Source organism: Chroicocephalus ridibundus, chromosome 2 (genome assembly GCF_963924245.1).
Source record: "Chroicocephalus ridibundus chromosome 2, bChrRid1.1, whole genome shotgun sequence".
Lineage (NCBI taxonomy): Eukaryota > Metazoa > Chordata > Aves > Charadriiformes > Laridae > Chroicocephalus > Chroicocephalus ridibundus.
The window spans coordinates 31,991,434-32,015,551 of NC_086285.1; the positions used below are offsets into that span (position 1 = coordinate 31,991,434).

Sequence of the window (24,118 nt, forward strand, 5' to 3'; positions counted from 1 at the left end):
TTATAGGCACTAAAAATCTCACTTCATTCACATTTAACAAAGGAGTCTGGAATTTTATTCTCCTGTTACCGCACAAAATACTACAAAACTGACAATGAAGTGACCCCTATTTTCCATGGTGCTACCAGGATTGTATGCACATTTCTTTGCAGTTTTCCCATGTATCTCATACATACATGATAAGAAGATTTTTACCTTACTAATACCACTAAAGAATGCATATATCTTACTTCTCTTTCTACTCTACACCAGTGGCATAAAGCGGAGCTCTTACTTCCCACTCTTCAGTTTCTTTTGAATCACAGATTCCCAGAATACGTGGGACTCCAAGGAAAAAGAAATGGAGGTCAGTCTATGCTTAATATGCTTAAAAAAAATCTCCCATTACTATGATAAGAATTCTGTTTCTTCTCAAGCACTCACTGATAAGTACATTACGCTAATTTAGTGCTAGTTCATAGAGGGAGACTCTAAATCCCAGGAAAACCAGGAACTGAAGGACTGGTTTCCAAGTAGCAGCTATGACTATGCTTGGCAAAATAACACAGTTTCAGGCGCCTTCTAATTTTGCATCAGACATATATAGACCAATACTCAACTAAAAATACAGGGCCTGCTCACGTCTCTGATCTTGTGATTATGGCTACAACCTATGGAGGTGCCTTAAAATACCAGCTTCTGTCCAGACAGCTGAATGGCTTCTAACACCTCGTATGCCAGAGAGAAAGAGGCTGAACTCCATCCGCATTGCCAGGTTAGTAGGTTGTAAACTCTGCCTGAAAAGATCTATCATGGCTAACTGAAGGCACAGGATCACCTCTATGAATTCCAGTGTCTTTGCAGAGAACAGAAACCTGTCCTCGCACAATCCAGAGCAAATGTACTGTGCTCTGCTCATCCTCCACTACGTATTGAATAGGACTGATCTCAAGTGACTGGTTGTATACAACAATGCTGCTTTCTACTGTCTCAAAATTGGTGATGTCACAACATTTCCCACAATTTATCTGTTTTGTAGTGAAAATCTGCATTCGTGGGAGCTGAGGAATCAATCATTTGCACGAGACCCATAGGAATCATAACCAAGAACACAGAGGAAGCTATAAGCCTACAATTTGACACGCTGTCAGTAATTTTCACTGGCCTTTTATGACACATTCATACAACTATTGGATCCCCCACACTGATTAAGCTTCCCCCCTCCCCGTGCTAAGCAGAAGCTGATATTCCTTAAATTATTCATTTCAGGCTGGAGTGTCCCCAACTAAGAATGTGATTATAGGTAAGGCAAGCCAGGAACTCATCCCTTGTTCCTCCATCTCACAGAGCAGAACTGATGCAGGGGGCGGAGAAGTGGGGAACTAGTGGAAAAAAAAAGGAAATACTATACAGCTTTTGACTTCTTCCTTTCTCCTACTGCAGTTAAGCTGTGCAATTTTATAATTTGCTCTTCTGCTTTACTGATGGTACGTAGAAATGTAAGATCAAGAAAAAAACAAGTATGCATATTGTGAAGATTTATGCATTTATGCCTATGTTCTGTGTCAATATACACAGAACACTACATGGTACAGACATCACAATTCAGTATATCCTGATACTGAGGATACGCAAAACATGGTTTCTCAGTGAAAAATAGGATATATACAAGTAATGCAAATTTTGCATCCTTTATTGTATTATAAAGAAAATTATTCAGAGGTTTTAACTATGCTATGTAATATTTTAATTCCTACCATATTAAGACATATGAAGAGAACGAATAATTTAGTCAGAAAAAATTGACAGCTTTTGACTCAAGATCTACCCTAACACCAAACTGCAACAGAAGTGGTCTTCAAGAGGGACACAGAAGTGCTGGAGCGTGTCCAGAGGAGAGCTACCAAGCTGGTGAGGGGTCTGGAGACCAGGTCATATGAGGAGAGGCTGAGGGAGCTGGGCATGTTTAGCTTGGAGAAAAGGAGGCTGAGGGGAGACCTCATTGCCCTCTACAACTGCCTGAAAGGAGGTCGTAGAGAGGTGGGTGTTGGCCTCTTCTCCCAGGTGAATAATGACAGGACCAGAGGAAATGGTCTGAAGTTGCGGCAGGGGAGGTTTAGATTAGATATTAGGAAGAATGACTTTACTGAAAGAGTGGTCAGGCACTGGAACAGCCTGCCCAGGGAGGTGGTTGAGTCACCATCCCTAGAGGTGTTTAAGAAATGTCTAGATGTGGCACTTCAGGGCATGCTCTAGTGGCAGAGATTGTAGGTTGTTGGGGTTTGTGTTTGTGTGTGTGTGGGGGGGGGGGTTGGACTCGATGATCTCAAAGGTCCTTTCCAACCATGATTCTATGATTTTAACTGCCTCTTATATTTTCCTAGCCGGTGTAAATACAACAACCAGCTCTGCTGGGTGACATACAGAAGGAAGGAAGAGAAGCTGCATCACTCCACTTTCTTTCTCCTCACAAGACACAAAAAAGCAACTTATTAATAGTCTCTTTGACACAAGAGTTGCCATTGTGGATGGGTCAGGGCGGGGAGGGGTAGAATAACTCCTTTTATTACTCCCCACACATAAATGGGAACAAGACACAATCTAGTGTTTGAAATTAATCTCTACCCATAAATTCTTTTAAAAGACCACATTCTCTTTGCTCTTTTTCTTCTTTTAAATTTGTACAAAATATTTCAACATAAGCCACTGTTTCCATCATCCTGAAAAACAGACTTGGGGGCGGGGGTGCAGGGAGAAGAGAAATTGTTCATTCCAGCAGACTTCCATGAAGTCACCTATTAAAGAGAACATTTCAGAGATAATGGAAAGAGAATTATGTTGAAATGTAATTTTCAATTAATTACTTTTTAAATTATGTTGCCTGATCTCCAAATGTTGCCAAAGATGTAGAGTATAATCAGCTTTAATCTACTGACAGTAATAGCTCTGGGTTATTTTTGTTCGTGGGTAGGTCCCCCTAATTTATTATTTCTTTTTAAACAATTTATATTGACCCAATATCTGAAAAATAAGGTGTTGAAAAAGGAGTAGGTGTTACAGGGCCTTGATTCATGCATAATGCTATGATAACAACCACACACAAATGCTGGTCCTTTAGTGAGAATTATATGATTAGCTACGAAAAGCAATGCTAAAGCACCCCCAGCAAAAGTCCAAGTTTTGAAGATTTCATTGATTCTGATAATGTTTCAAAATCTGACTTTTGCCAAAATAAGTGAAAAAAAAAAACGAACAGAGACCATATAGAGGGTTAATAAGCTAGAAAATAATGAATTACATGAGAGTACATAAATTTTTGGTTTTTTAAAATGTATGTCTAATGTTTACATGGCAGAAACTCAAATTAAATTTGGAATTCCTCATGCAGATTGCCTTTGTGCACCAGGCTGAAGTTTCGTTTAAGCTGAAAGTCCTTAGCATTTTCTGGTCTTAGCATTTGATTTACTACATTTTTTACATAATTCGTTTTGAAAGTTCTGGTAACCAAATAAAATTATTTCTTAGATAAAGCAGCACGCAAATTCTCATCTACTGAGGTGAAAGTTTACAGAAAAAAGAAATTTTAAAAAAATCACATGCTGTCACAGGCTGCTCCTACCAAATATTCCATATGGCCAAATAATATTTGGATATTATCAATACTACAGACATATATAACTGCCAGAATTTTCCCTCAGCTAGCACGTGTCTTCAAAGAAGTAAACTTAAAAAAACATCCAAAATGGAAATAGGAAGATTCAACTTTTATGAAATAACTAGATTTTTAAGCATAACGCTGTACTACATCCTCATATTATTAAAATAAATTTATGCTAACTACTAAAATAAATCTGGAACGCATTTATCAACCACCGCAGTCTCATCCCAGTCTTATATCCAGGTAAGAAAAAAACCCAACACCTTACTACCAGTAGGTTTTCTTTAGTACATGATTATAGATGTGTGTAAGTTTGTATATCCTTAAGTACTACACACATAATTACATATATTTAATACATAAATTTACTAAACATGCTATATTTACTATATATAGGTGGGGGGGGGCGGGGGGTTAAGAAGAAAGAGTGATAAGGCACATACTTTTAGAAGGCTCTTGTAGCAGATTATGACCCAGGGCCTATTTTAATGTATTACCAATAAAGAAAAAATATCCATAAATTATTATATACTAAGCAAATTTAAGAGTAGATAGCTTGCATTCTGTCCCAGAAGAATTGGTCATCCAAAAATTACAATTGCTACAGAAATTAGGAAAAATCGTGTAGGTGGCATGTTGCAGACTAAAACCAAATAAAATAGCAAAATCAATGAATCCCTGAAAAAAATCCGTTATGACAAAAAGTTCTGGTTGAATCAAACAATTTATCTGAAGATTTTGTGAAGATTCTGCAAAAATCTACTTACAGACAAACATGACTGAATTGTCATTTTCATAATGTGGCTAATATTAAGAATTATTTTTCTACATGCATTATATATTAGTAGCATTCGCACAATCTTTAACTGTAATGATCTTCTCTGTTCATTGCAAACTTTAGTGGAAATTATTTCAGCTACGTTTATTAAAAATATTTGCTACAACACTTTTAGTAAGAAAAATAATATGTGAAGATGTGATGTGAACAGTCACTGTTCATCCTCCCCCCCCCCCCAAAAAAAAAAAGCTTTGACGCCTACAAATTGACAAACTTTCGTAAGTGTTTAAATTCATGAGTGAACTCTTTGCAGAGATTTAACACAATTTGAGCCTGACTAACTGTGTCTTTCACTTGGAATAGTCACTTACACCAATAGAAGGTTGAAAATGTCCCATTACACTTGGCAACAATTTGCACCCACTTTGCACTAAGTAAATTTACAGTTTTCAGGAAAGTGTAGCTGTGCTGACTGAACTAAGTTTGAGTTTTTCCTCACCAGACTTTAAAACTATAGCTTAGAAAGTGATAAAAATATATGAGCAGTGTGTGTCATCTGCTCAATTATATATGCTTACAGGCCACTGCTAGCAATAGTGCCTGTATTGCACAAGGGGACTTCAAGGCATTTCCATTTGTTGACTAATTCCTGCAACAAATTATTATTAAAAGTATTTTTTCTACATTTTGTTTCTCCATGCATTTTCATATACAGTATCTAGATGCCACCGTGTAGGTGAATCAATTGTAACTGCAGCCATCACCATAAAACCAAACCACAATATACTGTTCTTCAGAATGAAAACCAAAAAAGAAAAAAAAAAAAAACAACAACCAACAACAAACCCAGTCATAATTAAATACTCTGGATAAAGCACTTTAACTTGTCTTTGCCAATGCAGCCTGCGTAAACCTACAGTAAGCTAAATGTGTTTAGAGATATAAACCAGAAACTAACGACAATTAGGCTGTTCTAGATCCTCATCATTGCCTGCAATTTCTAGACAATATCCTTTGTAGGCAAATAAAACAGACCTGCCCTGTCTCTGACCAGGTGACATAAACACCTGTTGAACTGTTTAAAAGCACCACATAGTTCTTTATTACCCAACAGTTACAAATAGGATGTAAACTGAAATACGCTATAGCACCAACACAGCACTCAATTGATGGCTTCAGAATTCTCACTGTTATAAATCAAACAGAATTTAAACATTGAATGCTGTTCTCTTAAGAAAATGTCTTTATTTGGTTCTGTTTTGCAGAGTTCAAATACCTATTAGCCAAATACCTCTCCTTTGCTATTTCTTTCGCAGCATTAATTCAGACATATAGTGACCAAATGAAGGCACATTCATGCTTTACAGCTCAGTACCATAATTGGTACCTTGTTTACAGTGTTTTCATGATGTTAGAGCAGCTGAAATGTTGTCAGAGTAGTCTGTCACTCTTCAAATGAAGGAATTAAAATTACCATCATTAAAAAACACAGAAAGATACTTTTCCATTGATGCTAAGCACATCTTAGTAGTTAAATATTATGAAATCTATTACCAATGACTAGTAGAATAAAAAGTTGTAACCCATGATTTTGCATAAATATCGCACCATCGCATGTACACTTGAGTTGAAATGCATCAATTTTAAATATTCACTAATGGCAATGTAAAACTCGAGAAATACACTAGATGTATCCTTTCAAAATTAATTTATTTTCATGTTTACTTCACTTTAAGAAAAGAACAACTTAGCTGATATTTCAAATTAAAACGAAAATACAAGGATAGCATTTTTCATACTTTATAGCTTAGTACCATAATTAGTACCATGTTTATAGTGTTTTCATTATATTAGAGCAGCTGAAATGTTGTCAGAGTAGTCTGTCACTCTTCAAATGAAATATGTTAAAAATAAAACAGACACGAGTGTGACCGTCCACTTTTATTTGGTTGGTTTTCCTTTAAAATTGTGTAGCTTAAAGCAGCATATTCTTTGAAATAGAATGGTCCCTCTGGCCTGAATCTAAATACTACCTAAATACTGATGTTGGTACCCTAATAAACAAAAAAAAACCAAAACCTCTTTTTATTTTAAAATACTTTAAAACAGTATCTTGTGCACATCAGTTCAGGAAAATAGTCCTTGAGTTCACCATTTAACAAACTATGGAAATTAATCAGGTAACTTGTAAATGAAAGCAGTATGAGGCTCATAAAACTAAAACATAAGGTACTGTACAATGCAAAAAAGTAGAGGAAAAAAAAGGATAAAAATGTGATCTTAAGGCAGAGAGTGGAAATATCAAAAGGAAAGAAAGATAGCAAGGAGGGAGAGATGTTAGCACAGACTGAGAAAAGGAGACAGAGGGACCACTAAAGATCATAAACAATGTTCAAAACAGAAGAGTTTTGCAGCAGAAATTGACTACCTGAAACATTTTACACCTCGGTGCCCTCAACACTTTCCACAGAAGGCAGGCTTACAGCCATACTGCCAGCATCTCTGCCTGGCAGGCTTCCCAACTCTCTAGATATCCAGGAAGCTGTTTCCCTAGAAATTCTGCCCAGAGAGCCAGAAAAACACTGAGTGCCCAGTTTCTGAAGGGCAGAGTTTTCTGCTGGTGATACAAGTTACTAAATTTTTCTCTTTTGTAGCTAGAAAGATACAACATCCTTTCTTAGTCCTCAGTTACTTACATGTAAGGGACAGGCTTCTCCTACATAATAGATATGTTACAATTCTCCACATCCAACTAACCCTTCTGTTAATTAGTTCCAATTTGAGTTCACTTTGTCCCATCATTTGGTCAAAAGCAGAAAGATGTGGTTTCTGTAGTACCTTTTTATACAAAATTAAATCTTTATATCTATAGCAGTAATACTTCACTTTATATATTATAATAATATTATAATTTTTACAGTAAATTAGTATCTTCTGTCAGATCAAAGAATGTAGCCGAGGGAAATGGCACAAAAATCCTTCTTAGAATCCATATTTCTGTGCACTTAAAATCCTAAATAATTTTCCACTCATGTAAATAGGCCTAAGACACTGCTTTTTCTTACAAGCCTTGTCTTATTCTCAGACCACAATGGCCAGGAATACTATTACAATGTCCCAGTAATATATTTCTCTTCTTCGTGACCAAACCACAATGATGCTTTGCAATCATCTTGTGATCAACTACCACACACAGCAATTTATCTAATGATGGCACTAATCCCAGGGTACGCTACAACGTACTCTGCACCAGCGCATTTCATTCCATTTCCATTTACTACAGTCCGTAATGTCATCAAGCTTTTCCTGTATAATATTCAGATTTTTCTCCATTTTAGCAACAATTTACAAATTTGGCTTACTGAGTTGAATCTATTATTATTGATTTCCTACTTTTGACAAGGTTATTAGCAAAAATACTAATAAGATTAGTCCCAAAACTGGTCCTAGATACACTGCTTTAACCTAAATACCTTCTCTATCAGGACCCATTGCAGCAACTCTGTTAGCTTACTAAAAAAGTAATGTTGTTCATCTGAAAAAAACTCAGTCCTTTTGTGAATGGGGAGTACTGCTCTCAGTATCATACCTCCAAAAGCTCAACTGGCCTTTGACCCCAGAAAGTGAGGGGTTCCTACAAAACTAATCCTTTAAATCTCTTGACTTTCTCATTGTTCTCATGTTCCGTCTGCCTCTTCCCAGAAGAGCTGAGCAGGGGCTTTTTAAACTCCCCCGTGCTACAAAGGAAGAATAACTAGGTCATTTAAAAAATAGTTCATTTGATTAGTCTTTCTTCCCTAACTTTTTTTTTTTCATTGCATTTTTATACCTGGTTTTATGCTACTGAAGCTTCTCAGAAGCAGTCTTGGGTTCATGATCAGCTCTTTAACCATTTCTCTTGCAATTGCTGTAGAGTCACAATCGCTTAAAGCATACTATAAGCCTTATTCAAATTAAAAAAATCTGCAAAGTTAAGCCTGCTGTATATAAATGGTATTATATGGCTACAGAAACAGTATTTAATACTGTTTCTAAGATGTGTCATTGTCATTTCAGAATAATACAAACCATTATGAGATCTCACCAGTAAGCAGAAATTTCTGTGACAAGTATGGAACAAGTTAATTACTTGCTCTTAACTAATTTTTCATATTCCTCTCAATTAATGATAGCAAAATTATGTACTATGAATGACAGAAATGAAAATCACCTAGTGAAAAAATCTGCCAGCAGAAAGAGAGTGTACTTTGCTCTCAGCTTTAAATATTTGTCTATTATCCGACAAGAATAGCCACATGCAGTATTAGTTAATAAGTGTCATCTCAATGGAAGGCTACAAAATAAAAGATACTGCTCCTCTGCATAACAAAAGGAAAAAAAAAAATCAAATTAAGATTACTTACTTGATTAAGTATATCTTGTTTCTGTAATGCATGCAAAGAAAGAAAGAACATACATATATTAGTGCAGTGTCGTAACACTCAGGCTCTGCTTTTATAGTAAAACTATTTTTGCTGAAAGGTTAGTGATGTAGATGAACAGGTTTAAGACATTCGATAGAATATCCCATTTTCTTGCATTAGCACATATGTCAAGAAAATGGTTCTAAGTCAGTATTCTAGTCTTGATTAGGGAGTGCAAGCAATTTATTTTTAAACATGCAATGACAGATAACCAAGGGGAAAAAAAGCAAATACAATGTTTGTCTTTCACCCCTGTGTACTTTAAAAAAAAAAAAAAAAAAAAAAAAATTTACTTGTTGCCAAGAACAGTTGTTAATGAAACAACTTAATCGGAAGTGAATACCATGATAAATTCCATAAATACATTAACAACAAAAGGAGGACTAAGACGTATCTCCATCCTTTATTGGATGTGGGGTGAAACATAGTGACAAAGGCTGAGGAAAAGGCTGAGGTACTTAACATCATCTTTGCCTCAGTCTTTAACAGTAAGACCAGTTGTTCTCGGGGTACCCAGTCCCCTGAACTGGAAGACAAAGACGGGGAGCTGAATGAAGCCCCAAAAATCCACAGGGAAATGGTTAGCAACCTGCTACACCACTTAGACACACAAAAGTCTATGGGGCCAGATGAGATCCACCCAAGAGTACTGAGAAAACTGGTGGAAGCGCTCACTGAGCCACTTCCCATCATTTATCAGGAGTCTTGGCTAACTGGGGAGGGTCCCATCTGACTGTAGGTTAACTAATATGATGCCCACCTACAAGGCTGCAAGGAGGATCCAGGGAACTACAGACCTGTCAGTTTGACTTCAGTGCTGTGGAAAGTTATGGAGCAAATCATCTTGAAAGCCATCACATGGAACGTATAGGACAACCAGGCAATTAGGCGCGGTCAGCACAGGTTTATGAAAGGCAGGTCCTGCTTGACTAACTTGACATGACAATGTGACCTGCTTAGTGGATGAGGGAAAGGCTGTAGATGTTGTTTACCTGGACTTTATTAAAGCCCTTGACATCATTTGCCATAGCATTCTCCTGGAGAAACTCGTTGCTTATGGTTTGGACGGGCGTAGTCTTTGCTGGGTAAAAACATGGCTGGAGGGCCAGGCCCAAAGAGTTGTGATGAATGGAGTTAAATCCAGTTGGCAGCTGATCACAAGTGGTGTTCACCAGGGCTCAGTACTGGGGCCAGTTTTGTTTAATATCTTTATCAATGATCTGGACAAGGGGATCAAGTAAGTTTGCAGATGACACCAAGTTGGGCGGGAGCGTCAATCTGCTTGAGGGTATAAAGGCTCTACAGAGGCATCTGGACAGGCTGGATCAATGGTATGAGATTCAACAAGGCCAAATGCCAGGTCCCGCACTTGGGTCACAACAATCCCATGCAGTGCTACAGGCTTGAGGAAGGGTAGCTGAAAAGCTGCCCAGCAGAAACAAACTTGGGGGGGGGTGGTCGACAGCTGGCCAAATATAAGCCAGCAGTGTGCCCAGGTGGACAAGAAGGCCAACAGCATCCTGGCCTCTATCGGCAATAGTATGGCCAGCAAGACTAGGGAAGGGATTATCCGCCTGTACTCAGCACTGGTGAGGCTGCACCTCGAATACTGTGTTTGGTTTTGGGCCCCTCACTACAAGAAAGACATTGAGATTCTAGACCATGTCCAAAGAAGAGCAACAAACCTGGTGAAGGGTCCAGAGCAGAAGTCTTATGAGGAGCAGCTGAAGGAACTGGGGTTGTTCAGCCTGGAGAAAAGGAGGCTGAGGGGAGACCTTATCGCTCTCTACAACTACCTGAAAGGAGGTTGTAGCAAGGTGGGGGTCAGTCTCTTCTCCCAAGTGACGAGCGATAGAACAAGAGGAAACTACCTCAAGTTGTGCCAGGGGAGGTTTAGATTGCCTATTAGGAAACAATTCTTCACCGAAAGAGTTATCAAGCATTGGAACAGGCTGCCCAGGGAAGTGGTTGAGTCACCATCCCTGGAGGTATTTAAAAGACAGGTAGACGTGGCACTTAGGGACATGGTTAGTGGTGGACTTGGCAGTGTTAGGTTGACAGTTGGTCTCAATGATCTTAGGAGTCTTTTCCAACCCAGATGACTCTGTGAGACTATAGACATTAGGAAGCACTGTCGCACAAGTCATCATTGTATGCTGCTTTAGTTTCTAGCTTAGTTTTTACTCCTTTTAATAAAGGTGCTGTATTGATTTTCTACCTTATTCACAAACTGCTATCTCTACTTCCCAGAAACAGGTACTACCTTAAAGTTATAAATACAATTGTATTGTCTGCATAAATTACACTGATTGTAACAGACTTTTGCTAAACTAGAGTTACCAGACATATCTTTGATATGTCCGCAGAGTTAAGTTAGAAAAACCCTAAAACCTCTGGAAATCAGAAGGACCCTGGAGAAAGCTTCTTAGCAGTATCTGCACTACTTCCAAAAATGCAAAAATCCTTGGGAGCAGGCAGATGATTGCAACCTGACTGCAAACACTCTGTCAAACCTGGGGCTTCACCTGTCTGGACAGATCAGAACACAGAACATGCCTTGTGTCCTGCACTCATTGTCATAATGTTCCCGGAAATTTTTGTTTTCCTGGTCTTTCTGCATATGCACAGTTATTCTTTTTACCCACTTCTGAACTGTGGAACTCTGGAGCACTGCCCTGCAAATGCAAGCTGCCCCCTGACTCCTTGAGACCCCTCCACACACCTTCCACCCTCACTCTTCACTCAGTGATTAACCCTAGGAACTCTAGATGGTAAACAGGTAAGCAGGTAAACAAGAAATTATGGCGCACTCCAACAGATCCCTCAAAAAGGATGACAACACTAGGACTACCAGCACACAACGATGTGTACTTACTACCCATTTAGATACAGTCTTTAGCTTCATCTGCTTTCCTAATTCTTGCTAGCCTATTCAGTGCTCCTCTGGAAGTGAAATGGCTGAAGTGAAATTAATTTAAATAAATCTTATATGATGGAAAGAGTATTTAGAAACCACAGCTTTCCAGAAGGCTGATCTTAACCTGTCTGTGTCTTACATCAGGTATAAAATCTTTTCTTAATTACATATTTGACACTGACTTAGAGAAGAAGGTGGAAGGGCAGAGGTTCAGTAGCATTTGTAGAAGTTTTAGTCATCTCTATTATATTGAAAGCAGAGAGTAAAAGCTCCATAAATAAACTCCCAATACTGCATATCTTCTGATAATCAGATACATCATTTCCACCAAGCCCGAAAGCTACTCACTCAACAAGATATAAGATAATGGAAAAACAAACCAGATGACTTCAGATAACAAGCTTTGAATACCAGTAGCTTTTCTTTTGCTGTTTGCGTCCTATTAAATCAGCTTGTGATAAAAATCTTCAATATAGAAGCAATGGAGTAGAATAAATTCCTGAACCCTTTAAGCAGGGAGAAGCTTGAAACAGGAAGTTCTTAAGGCTTTTTCTTAAGTACCTGAATGTATCACACTGCTGAATCTGCCATAGCTCTATGCTTTTATTCGTAAAAAACTGGCACCTTTCGGTACAATATTGACAAGACTTGGAAAATACTTGGAGTACTTATGAGATAACGATCTAGGAAATAAGAGCTAAAATGGAAACATGATGGCACCCTGTACAAAACACAACAACAAAATGGAAGTGCTGTCTATAATACGTGGAAGTTAAAAAAGCTGCATTATGACTGATTTCAGCAGGATCAATCAATTTTTGTCGTCTCATTTACAGATAATAATTAATTACTTAACTTAAATAGTACATCCAACTCATGGAGTCCTCATCCGACCAGACACAATCAACTTGCAAATCATTCTGTAAAGAGTTTATCCACGTAGCAGGTTGAATACATGCCAAAAACATAGACACACTTGTGCAAAGGCATTTCTGTCTGACTTGGAATATTCACTCAACTGCAGAGGAAATTTCAGCCACTTTGGTTCCAGTTCAGCAACTTATTGCACGGAACTTGAGCTAATAAATCCTACTAGACCCCAAGTAGCTTCACTGCTAACTGTGTTTTCCTTACGTTGGACTCCCTGAAGTCTAAGTGCTAAGAAGCAAAGTACAAAAGCTGTCAGGGTTAGCTTGGGTCTAACACTGACCCAGTAGTAGTGAATAGCTTGATCCCTGCTGAAGACACTGAAGCCACCACAGGGTGTCTGACCTGCATTTCTTCCACCCCTTCCATCCTCCCATCCTGCCCACTGGCTTGGGTGCTCTGTAGTCCCTGGATGTTTCAGTGCATTGGTAGGATTCTGCAAACAAACTGCTGTGAAATGAAGAACTCTAGGAAACGCCATACAGAGTCAGACTCAGCTCAGAACCAATTGTGTTTATTAATGCCAGCTTTGCACAAATTCTGCCACTGGCTTCAGTCAGAGCAGTTGTCCCAGGGGCCCATACTGATCACTTTTTGCCATGACTCAACCTCCACATACCCCCAAATTGGAGGAATGATTTCATTAAAAGAAACTAATCTCACAACTTTAAATACTGATTTTTTTATGCAACATTGGTAATTCAATCATGTGTTACCTACATGGCAATGTGATATTTAAATATGCACAAAATGCACAATTATGTTGTATTTTAAAAGGTTACACTTCACAAAACTGAAAACATTGTATGATGACTGAAAGTGAGTGCAGAATTTCAAGAAAAAATTACAATAATAAATTAAGAGCATTTTATCACATACAGTTTAAGAGCACAAAGAAAACTACAGAAGTTAAAAGCAAAAAAAAGAGCAAGCGCTGAGTTTGTAAATCAACAGCTCACACATTTATAGAAAAATCAAAAACTTATATACATACATAGAGTTAAGGGAGTCTTACAGCCTGTGTTACATTGGAGAATAAATTAGATGATCACAGCATTCCCATCCTTTTATAATCTAGGATTCTATTTAACTAAAATAATGGAGATTTAAAATAACCATTGACAAGATCAACTTATAATATTTTACTGAATTATGAAATATTTTCCTCAGAAACTGACTAAAATGACCAACATTATGCTTTGCAAAGTTCAAAGTGTCAAACAATTTTTCAATACTTAATGAGTTATAACTACTTTACTTCACAATAATTCTTGTCTTTTACATCCTGAAATGTAAGATCAAGTAATTTTCATAATGGTTAGCACATTTTTCTATTCTGAATTCCACAGCACAGTTAGAAATATTAGTTTTAGAAACATTACTGAAACAGGTTTCTATTTAGCTACATTTTGAATCACGCTATTAGGATGTGCTAAGCAGATACAAATTGCAATTGAGGACAACAAAAGAAAACAATCTGGCTTTTTCCATCAGCCAAACCATAATATTTAGTCTAGTAGTGAATCTGCAGTGACAATGTAATCACACATACACACACACGCGCGTGCTTTTTTTTCAGCTGAACTCTTTGTTCAATAATATCAGAAAAAAATATTTTCTCCTTTAGTGATGGGGATCCCACCACCAGAAAAAAACACAGGAGAAACAGAATTCAAAAAGAAATCTTAACTGAACAGATTTTACTTTTCTAACTTTTGAAATTATGCTTAACATTTCCAATCTTTAAAAATAATTGGGAAGCATGTTAACCTTACCATAAGGGTAGTAGATTTTTTTCCTGTCTCTTTGTTTAAATCTTAGAAAAGAAAATGGGGGTTTATGTAAACTATTAAGCAGGTCTATCTAATATGATGTTTGTAAACTTTTAGTTATTAAAATTATTCATATTTTTGTTTTCCAAAGAGTTTCAAATACCCCAAAGAACTGATTTATGAATAACCTTTTATTTCAAATGCATAGATTTGCTACAACATTTGTAAATATTTCTCCCCACCATTTCTGACCATTGAAGAAAGAAGAAGAATTACCCCTTCAGGATTATATTTTGCTAACACACCACTGCCATGGAATTCTTCTAAGACATCCTTAATTTTCTTCGTGGAATCTGGATGAAGAATAAAGAGAGAGAAAATTAAAATACAGAAAACTGATTTACATAATACAGACTGAAATACAAGAAACAACAACCAAATTGCTAATAGCTTTTCTTAATGCACATTAGTAATTTTCTCTAGCTGCATGAGAGCTGTGGGCACAAAAAAAATGAGAACATACTATACCCTCTCACCAAATACTGTAAAAATCAGCAAGTAAACACAAAATGCTCAGAAAAAAAATACTCTTTAACCCAATGCTTAGCATTGTTAAGTAGCATATTTCTGAAGGAGTTGTTTGCAAGGACTACTTCGAGGCACTTGTCCTTGAAACCCGAGTCATCTACAGAACACAGTCATTCCTAACAGTGCTACTAAATCTCCTCTGGCGGAGCTGCCAGTGAGTAAAGGAACTGTCAGAGGAGCCAGACAATATCAAGATAAAGGGGCAACTTGAAGAAAAAGAAATAATCTTTTTTCTGTAGTCACATCGTAGAAAACAAATGTTGCTATCAAAACCTCAATTTTTGCAGACCTCTCAGATATTCGAACCACTGTCAGCTACAGTAACTTGAGGACAACTTTTGTCTAAGAGAATTCTGCAAAATCCCTGCAGTTCAGAACCACATAGGTCTAACTTTTCCAATTTGTTTTTAGTTGTTAATGCGCAGAATAACAATACAGTTATTTCGATAAGTAGCAACTATTTAAAACACTTAAACTCACATTCACTTAGAATACATCATGCACATAACCATCTTTTCCACCTTAATTTCAATTTTTTTTTCTTTAAAATGCAGTAGTTGAGTGCATAATGGTCAAATGTGCATAATGGTCACAACACTGAAGTAAATCATGAACTAGTAATGAGTGGCAGATGCATTACAGAAGAAAACAGGTAAACTTAATGGCTGCACGTTTGTTTCTACAGCAAAACCTGGAAGGAACAGAGAGAAGCAAAGAGTGCACCAAGAACAGGACTATCACATGAGCATTTAGTTAGACACTTAAAATAACAAACAGGACCTAATCTTACTGTTTTTTCTAAATTATAACAACAAAATATAGTATTGTAATAGTTCTTAAAACTTAAAGAAATTCAGCACCTTAAACCTGACTCTAACAAGTACATTTAGTAAATTATGTGACCTGGAAGGAGAAAATGTAGCAGAAAAGGATTTTAAAAATAGCTTTGTAACAGTTCATAACAGCTATGAACAGGACACACCAGTAAAATTCAGTTTTAAGAGGTGCTGGAGGAGTTTTTTTTACACACACACCCATACACAGTTTAGATTGTAGTAAGAATGGCTTTTCCCAATGTTTGTCATCTTTCTTAAATGAAAGCACCTGAGACTATGTGTGGTCTCAATAAAACAGTTTATTTTCACTAATCAGATGTATTTCAGCATTACTGTCAACTGTAAGTAATGGAGTTTAGCTGCTCTCATGGGCAGTCACAGCAAATATTTACTTGATAAAGCCATTTACAGTCTTATTGCTGTGCCATTTGAAATAGAGCAAATAATTACAACTTTATGTGAAAAAGACAAAAAACTATAAAAAAGAATAAATCAATATGTTAAGAAATAAATTTTATTAATAATTGTAATTAGAAATTGATGTATTAGATGTTTACTGATTAGGACAAGTACACAAATTGATGACTGACAAAAATTTCTCTTTTACTTCGTCTCTATCATTTCAGTATGTTTTCCAGTAGTCATATATAAGGTTGTGTATAAAAATCATTGCATCTTATGACAATGAAGTCAGTAAATATGAAAGCAGCAGTGTGAGATGGGCAGATGTATGACAGAGGTGACTGATCCTCATTCTAAAAAAGGAATTTTCTGAACTTTGGAGAAAAGAGGTTAAACACACATCAAATAGAAAGACAGCGATGTCTCTTCACACACCTTTTATTACCCAAATAAAATAATAAATAAATAAATAAAATAGAAGTGGCCCACTTTCTAGTGGTTTTAAAACAGTGTCTAGAGGTTGTCTCCTAGTAGTGACCACTGCCAGCTAAACTCTATTAATGTTTAAATTAGTATTATGCCTATGCAACTGTAACTAAAACCGAAAAGCTTTGTTATGTTCCTTTACAAATAAACTAAATCTTTTGTTCATACTGTTCTTAGTTGAGTATCATTAAGATAGAAAATATTCTTTATTCCAGCAACAACACAATTATTCACCTTTTTCATGCATGAGTTTAGAGCAGTCACATCCAAAAAACGTAGTTAATTCCATGCTTGAAATAACTATCAAGAAAAAGGTCCTGCAGATGTAAATTCTGCTTGGGTTGTCCCAGCAAAACTTTTCAAGAGATTTCCACATTCTGGACAGGAGCTATACTTATTATGAGCACCATGACATACATTTCCCAGACAAGGCAGAGCTATTTTTCGCAATCATTTGTTCACAGTCATTCAATCATTTTTTCATGTGACAGTATCCAAACTATCCAAACTAACATGAACACAGATCCTTTAAAATGTTTGAAATGACATATCAATTTTTAAGTCAAATGCCAACTGACAATCTTCTGCATGCATACTCTTCAATAGTGCTGACATTCCTCAGAAAAATTAAGTCTCCTTCCTCAGCCTCTAGTAGGCAAACTAGTATTAGAAACATGCTCCATTTTTAATAAGTTGACCTAAAGTGATATGAAGAATAGGATAATTTTCAAGTTTCACTCTTATTTGGGGATCACATTAAAAAAGAAGTGAAAAATATAAGAGAAATACAAGAATTGTCTTGGAAAGCTCTATGCCAATAAAAATGAGAAACTCTAATATAATGTTCTCAATTCTACTTTAAAAGAAAAAAAAATTAAGTCAAGTACATGCAAAACATCAAAAATAGACAAAAATTTCCAGAAAACAAACACAGAGGTAACTAGGAAGTTTTTCTAAATTTTTTTCCTAAGTTTCCTAACCAGGAAATAACAACAATGCTATGGGTTCCATTACAGTTTATTTAGTCTGATCCAAATCATCTACATACTCACTGGAAAATGGTGGTGTAAACACAAGCATCCAAACAGAACCTGTGTTCTCACCATTACCTATTAGTACAGATGTTATGCGTAACTTAGCAACTTACTGCTCTGTGAGGGGTCTCAGTAAATTCATAAGCACCACTCATGTTAAAATACAAATATGGTCTTAAGTTCCATTGGTTTACACTTATTTGTTCTTTAAATGAAGGACAAATCCCTTATTTGTCTAAGTCTCTGTATTCCAAGTTCTCCTTGAGAGACAGTTTCTAAATATGTGCAGATACAACACATAGCCTGTCCCTGCAGTGCTTAAATCCCATCTTACATGCAAAGCTATCACTCGCACAGTATGAATTCCACATAGTTTAAATATAGTTTGTTTCATGAAACATCTCTCTTTTTTTTGTTCTCTCAATGTTTTTTTTATTACCCACTACTCCAGTGCTTTGGGCATTCACTCAAAATACACAAGACCTTCAATTCTCTCCTCTGCCTGCACGGATTTAAACTCTTATCATACAACCTGTCTTTTGTTGCAATTTGGATAGAATGCAGCAGTGTTCATTTAGCCAAGGGGGTGGAAGGAGAAAAAGGGAAACTGTGGCCCAGGAATTGAAGCTTTCTTTGGATGAAGTGAGACGCGGTTTCCCATCTCATGCTCCACCGAGTTTGGGGTAGAACAAACAGGCCAAATGTGGTGTGGAAGACTGCTAACTGAAAAGCTACTAGCACATGGAAGAAAAGTAACTGTATTCCACATAGTGCCACAGAAATTCTATTTTAAAATAAAGACTCCAAAACAACAGATATATAGATGAGACTTGGGCTAATGTTGGCTAATGCCTTTCAGGCTAATGCCTTTCAGAATAAAGGCAAAACAATTAAAATAATGACACTAGAAATAAGAAACCTGCATATGTAATAGTAAAAGTGTTAGAGAGTCTGATTTTTCTTTCAGTCCTAACAAAGATACTTTTTATAACTGAAGACAAATTTACATAATAACTTCAAAACTGTTTAAGATTTAGCCCACATTAAAAATTATGATTAGTTTTTTTAAATGACTCAACTTTAGATGAAGAAGACTGAGCACTCAGTTGGGACTGGCATTTGGTGTACCATTTCTCCCATAATCAGAAAACACAAACCAGAAGGAAAGCTTGCTCAGATCCCACACTTTATGTACATTTTCTCCCCATCCTCCCAGAAAAACCCTTTAAAAGGATTTTTTCTGAAAGAAAAAAAAAGACTTATAAAAAAAACTTATCTAGAAGTCAGCACAAATCACATCCTATATACACAAAACTTTTACCATTTAAAGGGAAATAAGCACTAGAAAACAATGTCTGGGTTATGAGTAATTCCCTTATAAATCCAGATATGTTTTTCAGACTCAACAGAAATTCATAATACCCTCCATAGTTATTGGACTGTAACTAATTTTAACACCTACATTAAAAAGTAGAGTAATAACCACTTTCTACCTCTATTTCCCATTGTAAACTTTATACAATATGAAAAATATCACAGGCATCCAAATTCCTACCATGGTCAAGTTCAGAATTTATACATAGAAGCTCCAGAGAGATTTTCTATACATCTTATTATGATTGAGGAAAAAAAAAAAAAAAAAAAGGTGCAGCCTTCAATACACAATTTTCTGCATGCCAACAAAGCCTAGCTTAAACTCAAAAGCCCTGCTTGATACAAAGCCAGTGAAAAGCATGGGAAAAAATCCAGCACTCAGTTGACATTGCAATTTTTATATGGATTCTTGTTCTTCTATGGTCTTTTCTTTCTTTTGTGGATGCAACTATAAAAAAAAGTGGGGGTATATATATAAATGTATACACATAGCTTTTTTTTTCCTTTTGCACAGTTTATGTTATCCAGAGAACTGGATAGTTCTTTTGCTCAAGCTATAGCTATGCTTAATCTAAAGCTTTACTGGTCTAGAAATACCAGTATGTCAAAGAAACCTGTATGGGGCACAAAAGGGTAAAAACTGTTCACCTTCCAACAAAAAAGGTTGTTCCAGTAAAAACATGGTTTACCTAGCATGACTCAGTCTTGCAGCATATCTGTGTTGGTAAGAGGTGCCTGATGGTTGACACTGAACTAGTAGAAGGTAGCAGTTTACATGTCCTATCCTTCCCATACATATGGCTGCAGGCTCACTGGTAAACCTCTTTTTAGGTTTAAAACCTAAACCTCTAGGTCATGCCTAGCTTTTGGGTTGTGACTTATGGTCTTTCAATGCAAATTTCACAAAAGAAACAAACATTTAAAACATTTAAAAGTAGGATAAACGCTCAATTTTGGTTTTCTTGTAATTAGAATCTAAAACCTATTGAGGTCTTGAAAAGAGTGACCAGGCTGGGAAGGCAATCACTGTCCAGTGGTTTAAAGGAGACCTCCCCTCACTAGTTCCTACCAATGGTTTGGGTAACGCTCCTTAACCTGGAGAATTTGAGTGGCTACACCCTCCAGCAAATCACATTCCCATTGAATTCTGTGACAAACAATTAGGAAAAAGCTTCCTAGAAACACAGGCAGAATTGGCTGATGCTGCCTAAATAAATACAGTGGCAAGTGACTTCTGCAACAGGGAATGGAAGAGGCAGAAGAGGCAGGTGAGGGAGGTGGGAAGAGCAGGTCCTGCTGCAGAGGACAACTTCTTCCTGCTGACATCCAAAGCAGGAGCTGCCTCTTCTACCCATCCTCCCTGCTGGGCCCAGCATCACAAAGAGGAAGACTGATCCATTTTACCCATCGCTACATACTAAATGATACTTACACAGACAATCAAGGACTTCTTTGTAAAAAAAGCAATATTGACTGCATATGCCAGCACATCTTTAGTCCACATTAATAAAAAATATCTACCAAATCCCACCTCCCTGCAGCAGATGTTCAAGTGAAAGTATATGGCAAACAACAGGGATTTGGGAAGGAGGAGGGGAAGGCTTAATTTTTGTCTGCTAGTGGGACAAACTCTGAAAGGAAGAAATAAGTAAAGGACAAAACATACCCCAGGATTTGAGAGGAACTGCAGGTAATTCCTGTGTGTACTTAAAAACATTTTGAGAAGAAAAAGAGCTAGTCATCTTTTACATTTTAAAATGACTACAGCTAACTCACTTGGCTTCTTTTGGTTTCCTTCATCTCCCCACATTCAGAAAATTAAGGCTGAAAATAGTTCAAAAGATCCCCAGAGCTCAGCTGTGAGAACAAAGGCTCAGGTTGTCAGTGCGCTGCCAGGCCTGGGCGGTCTCTGGGGCCGGGACCCCGGGGCTCCCCCGAGGCGGCACGGCAGGGGCTGGCAGCCAGGGCCTGTCTCACCGCCCCAACTGGGAGCAGGGCAGCCCCAGGGGCAGCCCCAGGCCAGGTACCTTCCTGGGGATGGGACAAGCCCTAGGCTGTTGGCCCATGGGTGGGCTCAGCCCTGGGGAGCTGGAGACCAGCCCTGCTGCGTTGTTACCAGGGCAGGGCCAGCAACCCCCAGGGGCTGGCGTGGGGTCCCAGGCCATAGGCAGGGTCTGGGAGCCCTGGGGGAAGCCGGGCAGGAACAGTCAGGCCTGGCATTGCCCTCAGGGCCCAAAGGCAGCGTTCCCTCATCCTAAGTTCAGGAGATGAAAAAACCACAATATTGCAAGTCATTCTAATACTCAGATTCAAAATGCAGTATTTGTGCACGTAGATGATACGCCACACTTCAGAAACAGCTTGCCCTGAGACCGGAAAGGAGCAGACGCCTCCAGAGACCTCTCCAGCCCTCAGATCCCATCACCCGCTTGAGCCTGAAAACTAATACAAACCTTCAGCAAGTAACTTTGTGGCTCCTTCTTTCCCTTTTCTCATTTCCTGCTTATTTATAGCTGGTCACAATATCTGATACAGGCTGCCAGCTCATAACCTTTCCAGCTAGAATGATGATGAAACCATTCTCTATTAAATTAAGGAAGTAACACTATTGACAACGTATTTCACGCCGCGCACTAACTCTAAGCAACTAACTTTTCAACAGCAAGGGATCAAATCAGTTTGGTTTGAAATTTAGCATGTATTATTTCTGATTGTAAGTGGAAATAGGGAAATAACTTTATAAGTTTGAGAATATTTGTACTGGTTTTGAAATCTACAATAAAAAAATACAGTAATTTGCTTGTTTCTATTTTTCACAAAAATATTCTTTATAATTTTTACTATGTATACTTTGAACTCATTACCTATCTTTAATTATGGCTTCAAAAATTATTGAATAGAAAATACGAACATACAATATATTCTTACATACCTATGTACTTAAACACAGGTCTATAAAAAAAGACACTAATTTCTGCAGTTATTATAGAAGCAAGTAGGTCAAAGAAGTGAAGTAAAAATGGCACAGAATTGCTCATATTTTGCATACCCTCTATAAGAAATTAGAAATATTTTGAAACATCCCAACTAACATGGAAATAGATACCTATTATTATTTAATGTAAGTCCACAAAATAAATAATATAAAAAATTGCTAAAACTATGAAAGTATTACCATGTGACTTTTTCAAGCCTCTACAGATAACCCTAAGATACTTTATTTCTACCTAACGCATTATTCTTATGCCTGATCTTTTTTCTATTAGCAAACTTTAGCTACCCTGTCTATTCCTTCAACATATACTTACTGAAACGTGGTACACAAGTTTCTCATATTTCCAAAAATACCCCAAATATAAAATTGCCAAAGGGGTTACACAATACTAAGGCATACAAAGCTGTAAAAACTTGTGGGTTTGAATTTACAATACCGCTTAAATTATCCCACATCGTATGAAATATAATAACTGTGCAAAGGGGAACTGTGCAGTAGTTTAAGCTAACACATTTCACCTGTTCCCTATGAGGGTGAGTCAAAACCGGCAACACATTTTACCAAGGTATCAAGGCTTCTTTTGATTGCTTGCCTGTATTTTATAGAGTTTGGGGGAACCTCCTCAGGTGGTATAGTTGCCCTGTGCAGTTGGGGCTTAGTTGCTTGTTTTTGTTGCAGTTTCTTTGTCTTCCTGTCTCCCCTCATTTCTTTCTGAGCAGTCTGCCTTAAACCCCCTGTTTAATTGCAACACATAATTTCAAAGCTTCATCTCATTCTTCCATTCTTCCACAAAGCACAAACAATTCTTGAAATGGTTTTGTACTCTTTCTGAAGCAGGAAGATTTAATGGTTGATTCCTAAACTTTTGTTCTTCATGATGACATGCTTGGTATAGTAGTGAAGAGCTGAAAAAGTGTTCACTAGAGCCTGTTCTCCCTTGGGACTCAGAGAAACAAGCCTTGACAACTCTATCAAAAGTTTTTTAACATTTAGTGTCAATCAAAACTATCAAAAACTCTGTCAAACATTGTGGTACTGTTATGGTGTACTGTTACTTTAGCATGCCCAAAATTCTCTGTTGTCTGACTCGATTTGGATGTGGAGATCCCACTTGATGTAGGTATGTATACACTGTGTACATACATACAATGTTGCCAAGAGTATTGCCTTGCATTTTCATTTATATATACATGTACATACACACATATGTTCAACTTGGTGAATTTAGATCAATTTTTGCAATCAATAAGATATTACCTGATCTAACCTACCAAGTCTCAGTAAAAATTAGCTTGAGGTGGCTATACACAGCCTGGGGAAGGGAAAGAGAAGTAGTCTCCTCTACATTCTATACATCTTTGGACAGCATAAACAGATTTGGCTGCTTGAGGCATTACATGATATTCCACGTTTGTTCAAATTGTGCTCCAATTTACATAATAAGAGATTGCCTGAAGGTTCATGACTCAATATTCTTGATTGAAAAAAAAAATCATTATTGCATATGTAAACCTTCTCCAATTTGTATTTTCCTCTGTAGAGGGTTTTTAAGTTTGTGTGTGTTGAAAGTGTTGACACTGCAACAGCAGCTCAAATTTTGCACCATTTCTGCTGAGAATCTTGCCACAATTCCATTTTGGATACAATCTTTGAGCACCTATAGTATTACAGGTGTTGAGCCTGTGGAAACATTAATACCGTAGAAAGTTTAAAGTTAGTCACTGAAAAAATAACAGCTGTGTTGTCCATAGGAATGAGCTGCTAAGCAGACATCTGCCTAGGAGTCACAGCCTTCTAGCCACTGCTTAGTTACAAAGGCATGGTCTGATGCAGAGATTGCTTTTCCACTGTGGTATTTACACATTCAGCTACCTTATAAGGTCACTGAAAAAGCATACTGCTAAATAAT

General features: G+C 37.2%; 1 protein-coding gene across 8 annotated transcripts in view; it reads right to left on the reverse strand.

Moving 5' to 3' along the window:
- DGKB (diacylglycerol kinase beta) overlaps positions 1 to 24,118 on the reverse strand; it is a 379,831-nt gene that overhangs the window by 280,489 nt on the left and 75,224 nt on the right. For 6 of the 8 annotated variants that reach the window (XM_063324934.1, XM_063324933.1, XM_063324935.1 and 3 more), the window contains exons 3-4: positions 14,771 to 14,847; positions 8,819 to 8,839 (exon numbers count right to left, since the gene is read on the reverse strand). In XM_063324934.1, the coding sequence (XP_063181004.1) occupies positions 8,819 to 8,839; positions 14,771 to 14,847 (98 nt within the window). The remainder of the gene's footprint in view (positions 1 to 8,818; positions 8,840 to 14,770; positions 14,848 to 24,118) is intronic. The other 2 variants (XM_063324937.1, XM_063324939.1) reach the window with 1 other exon arrangement.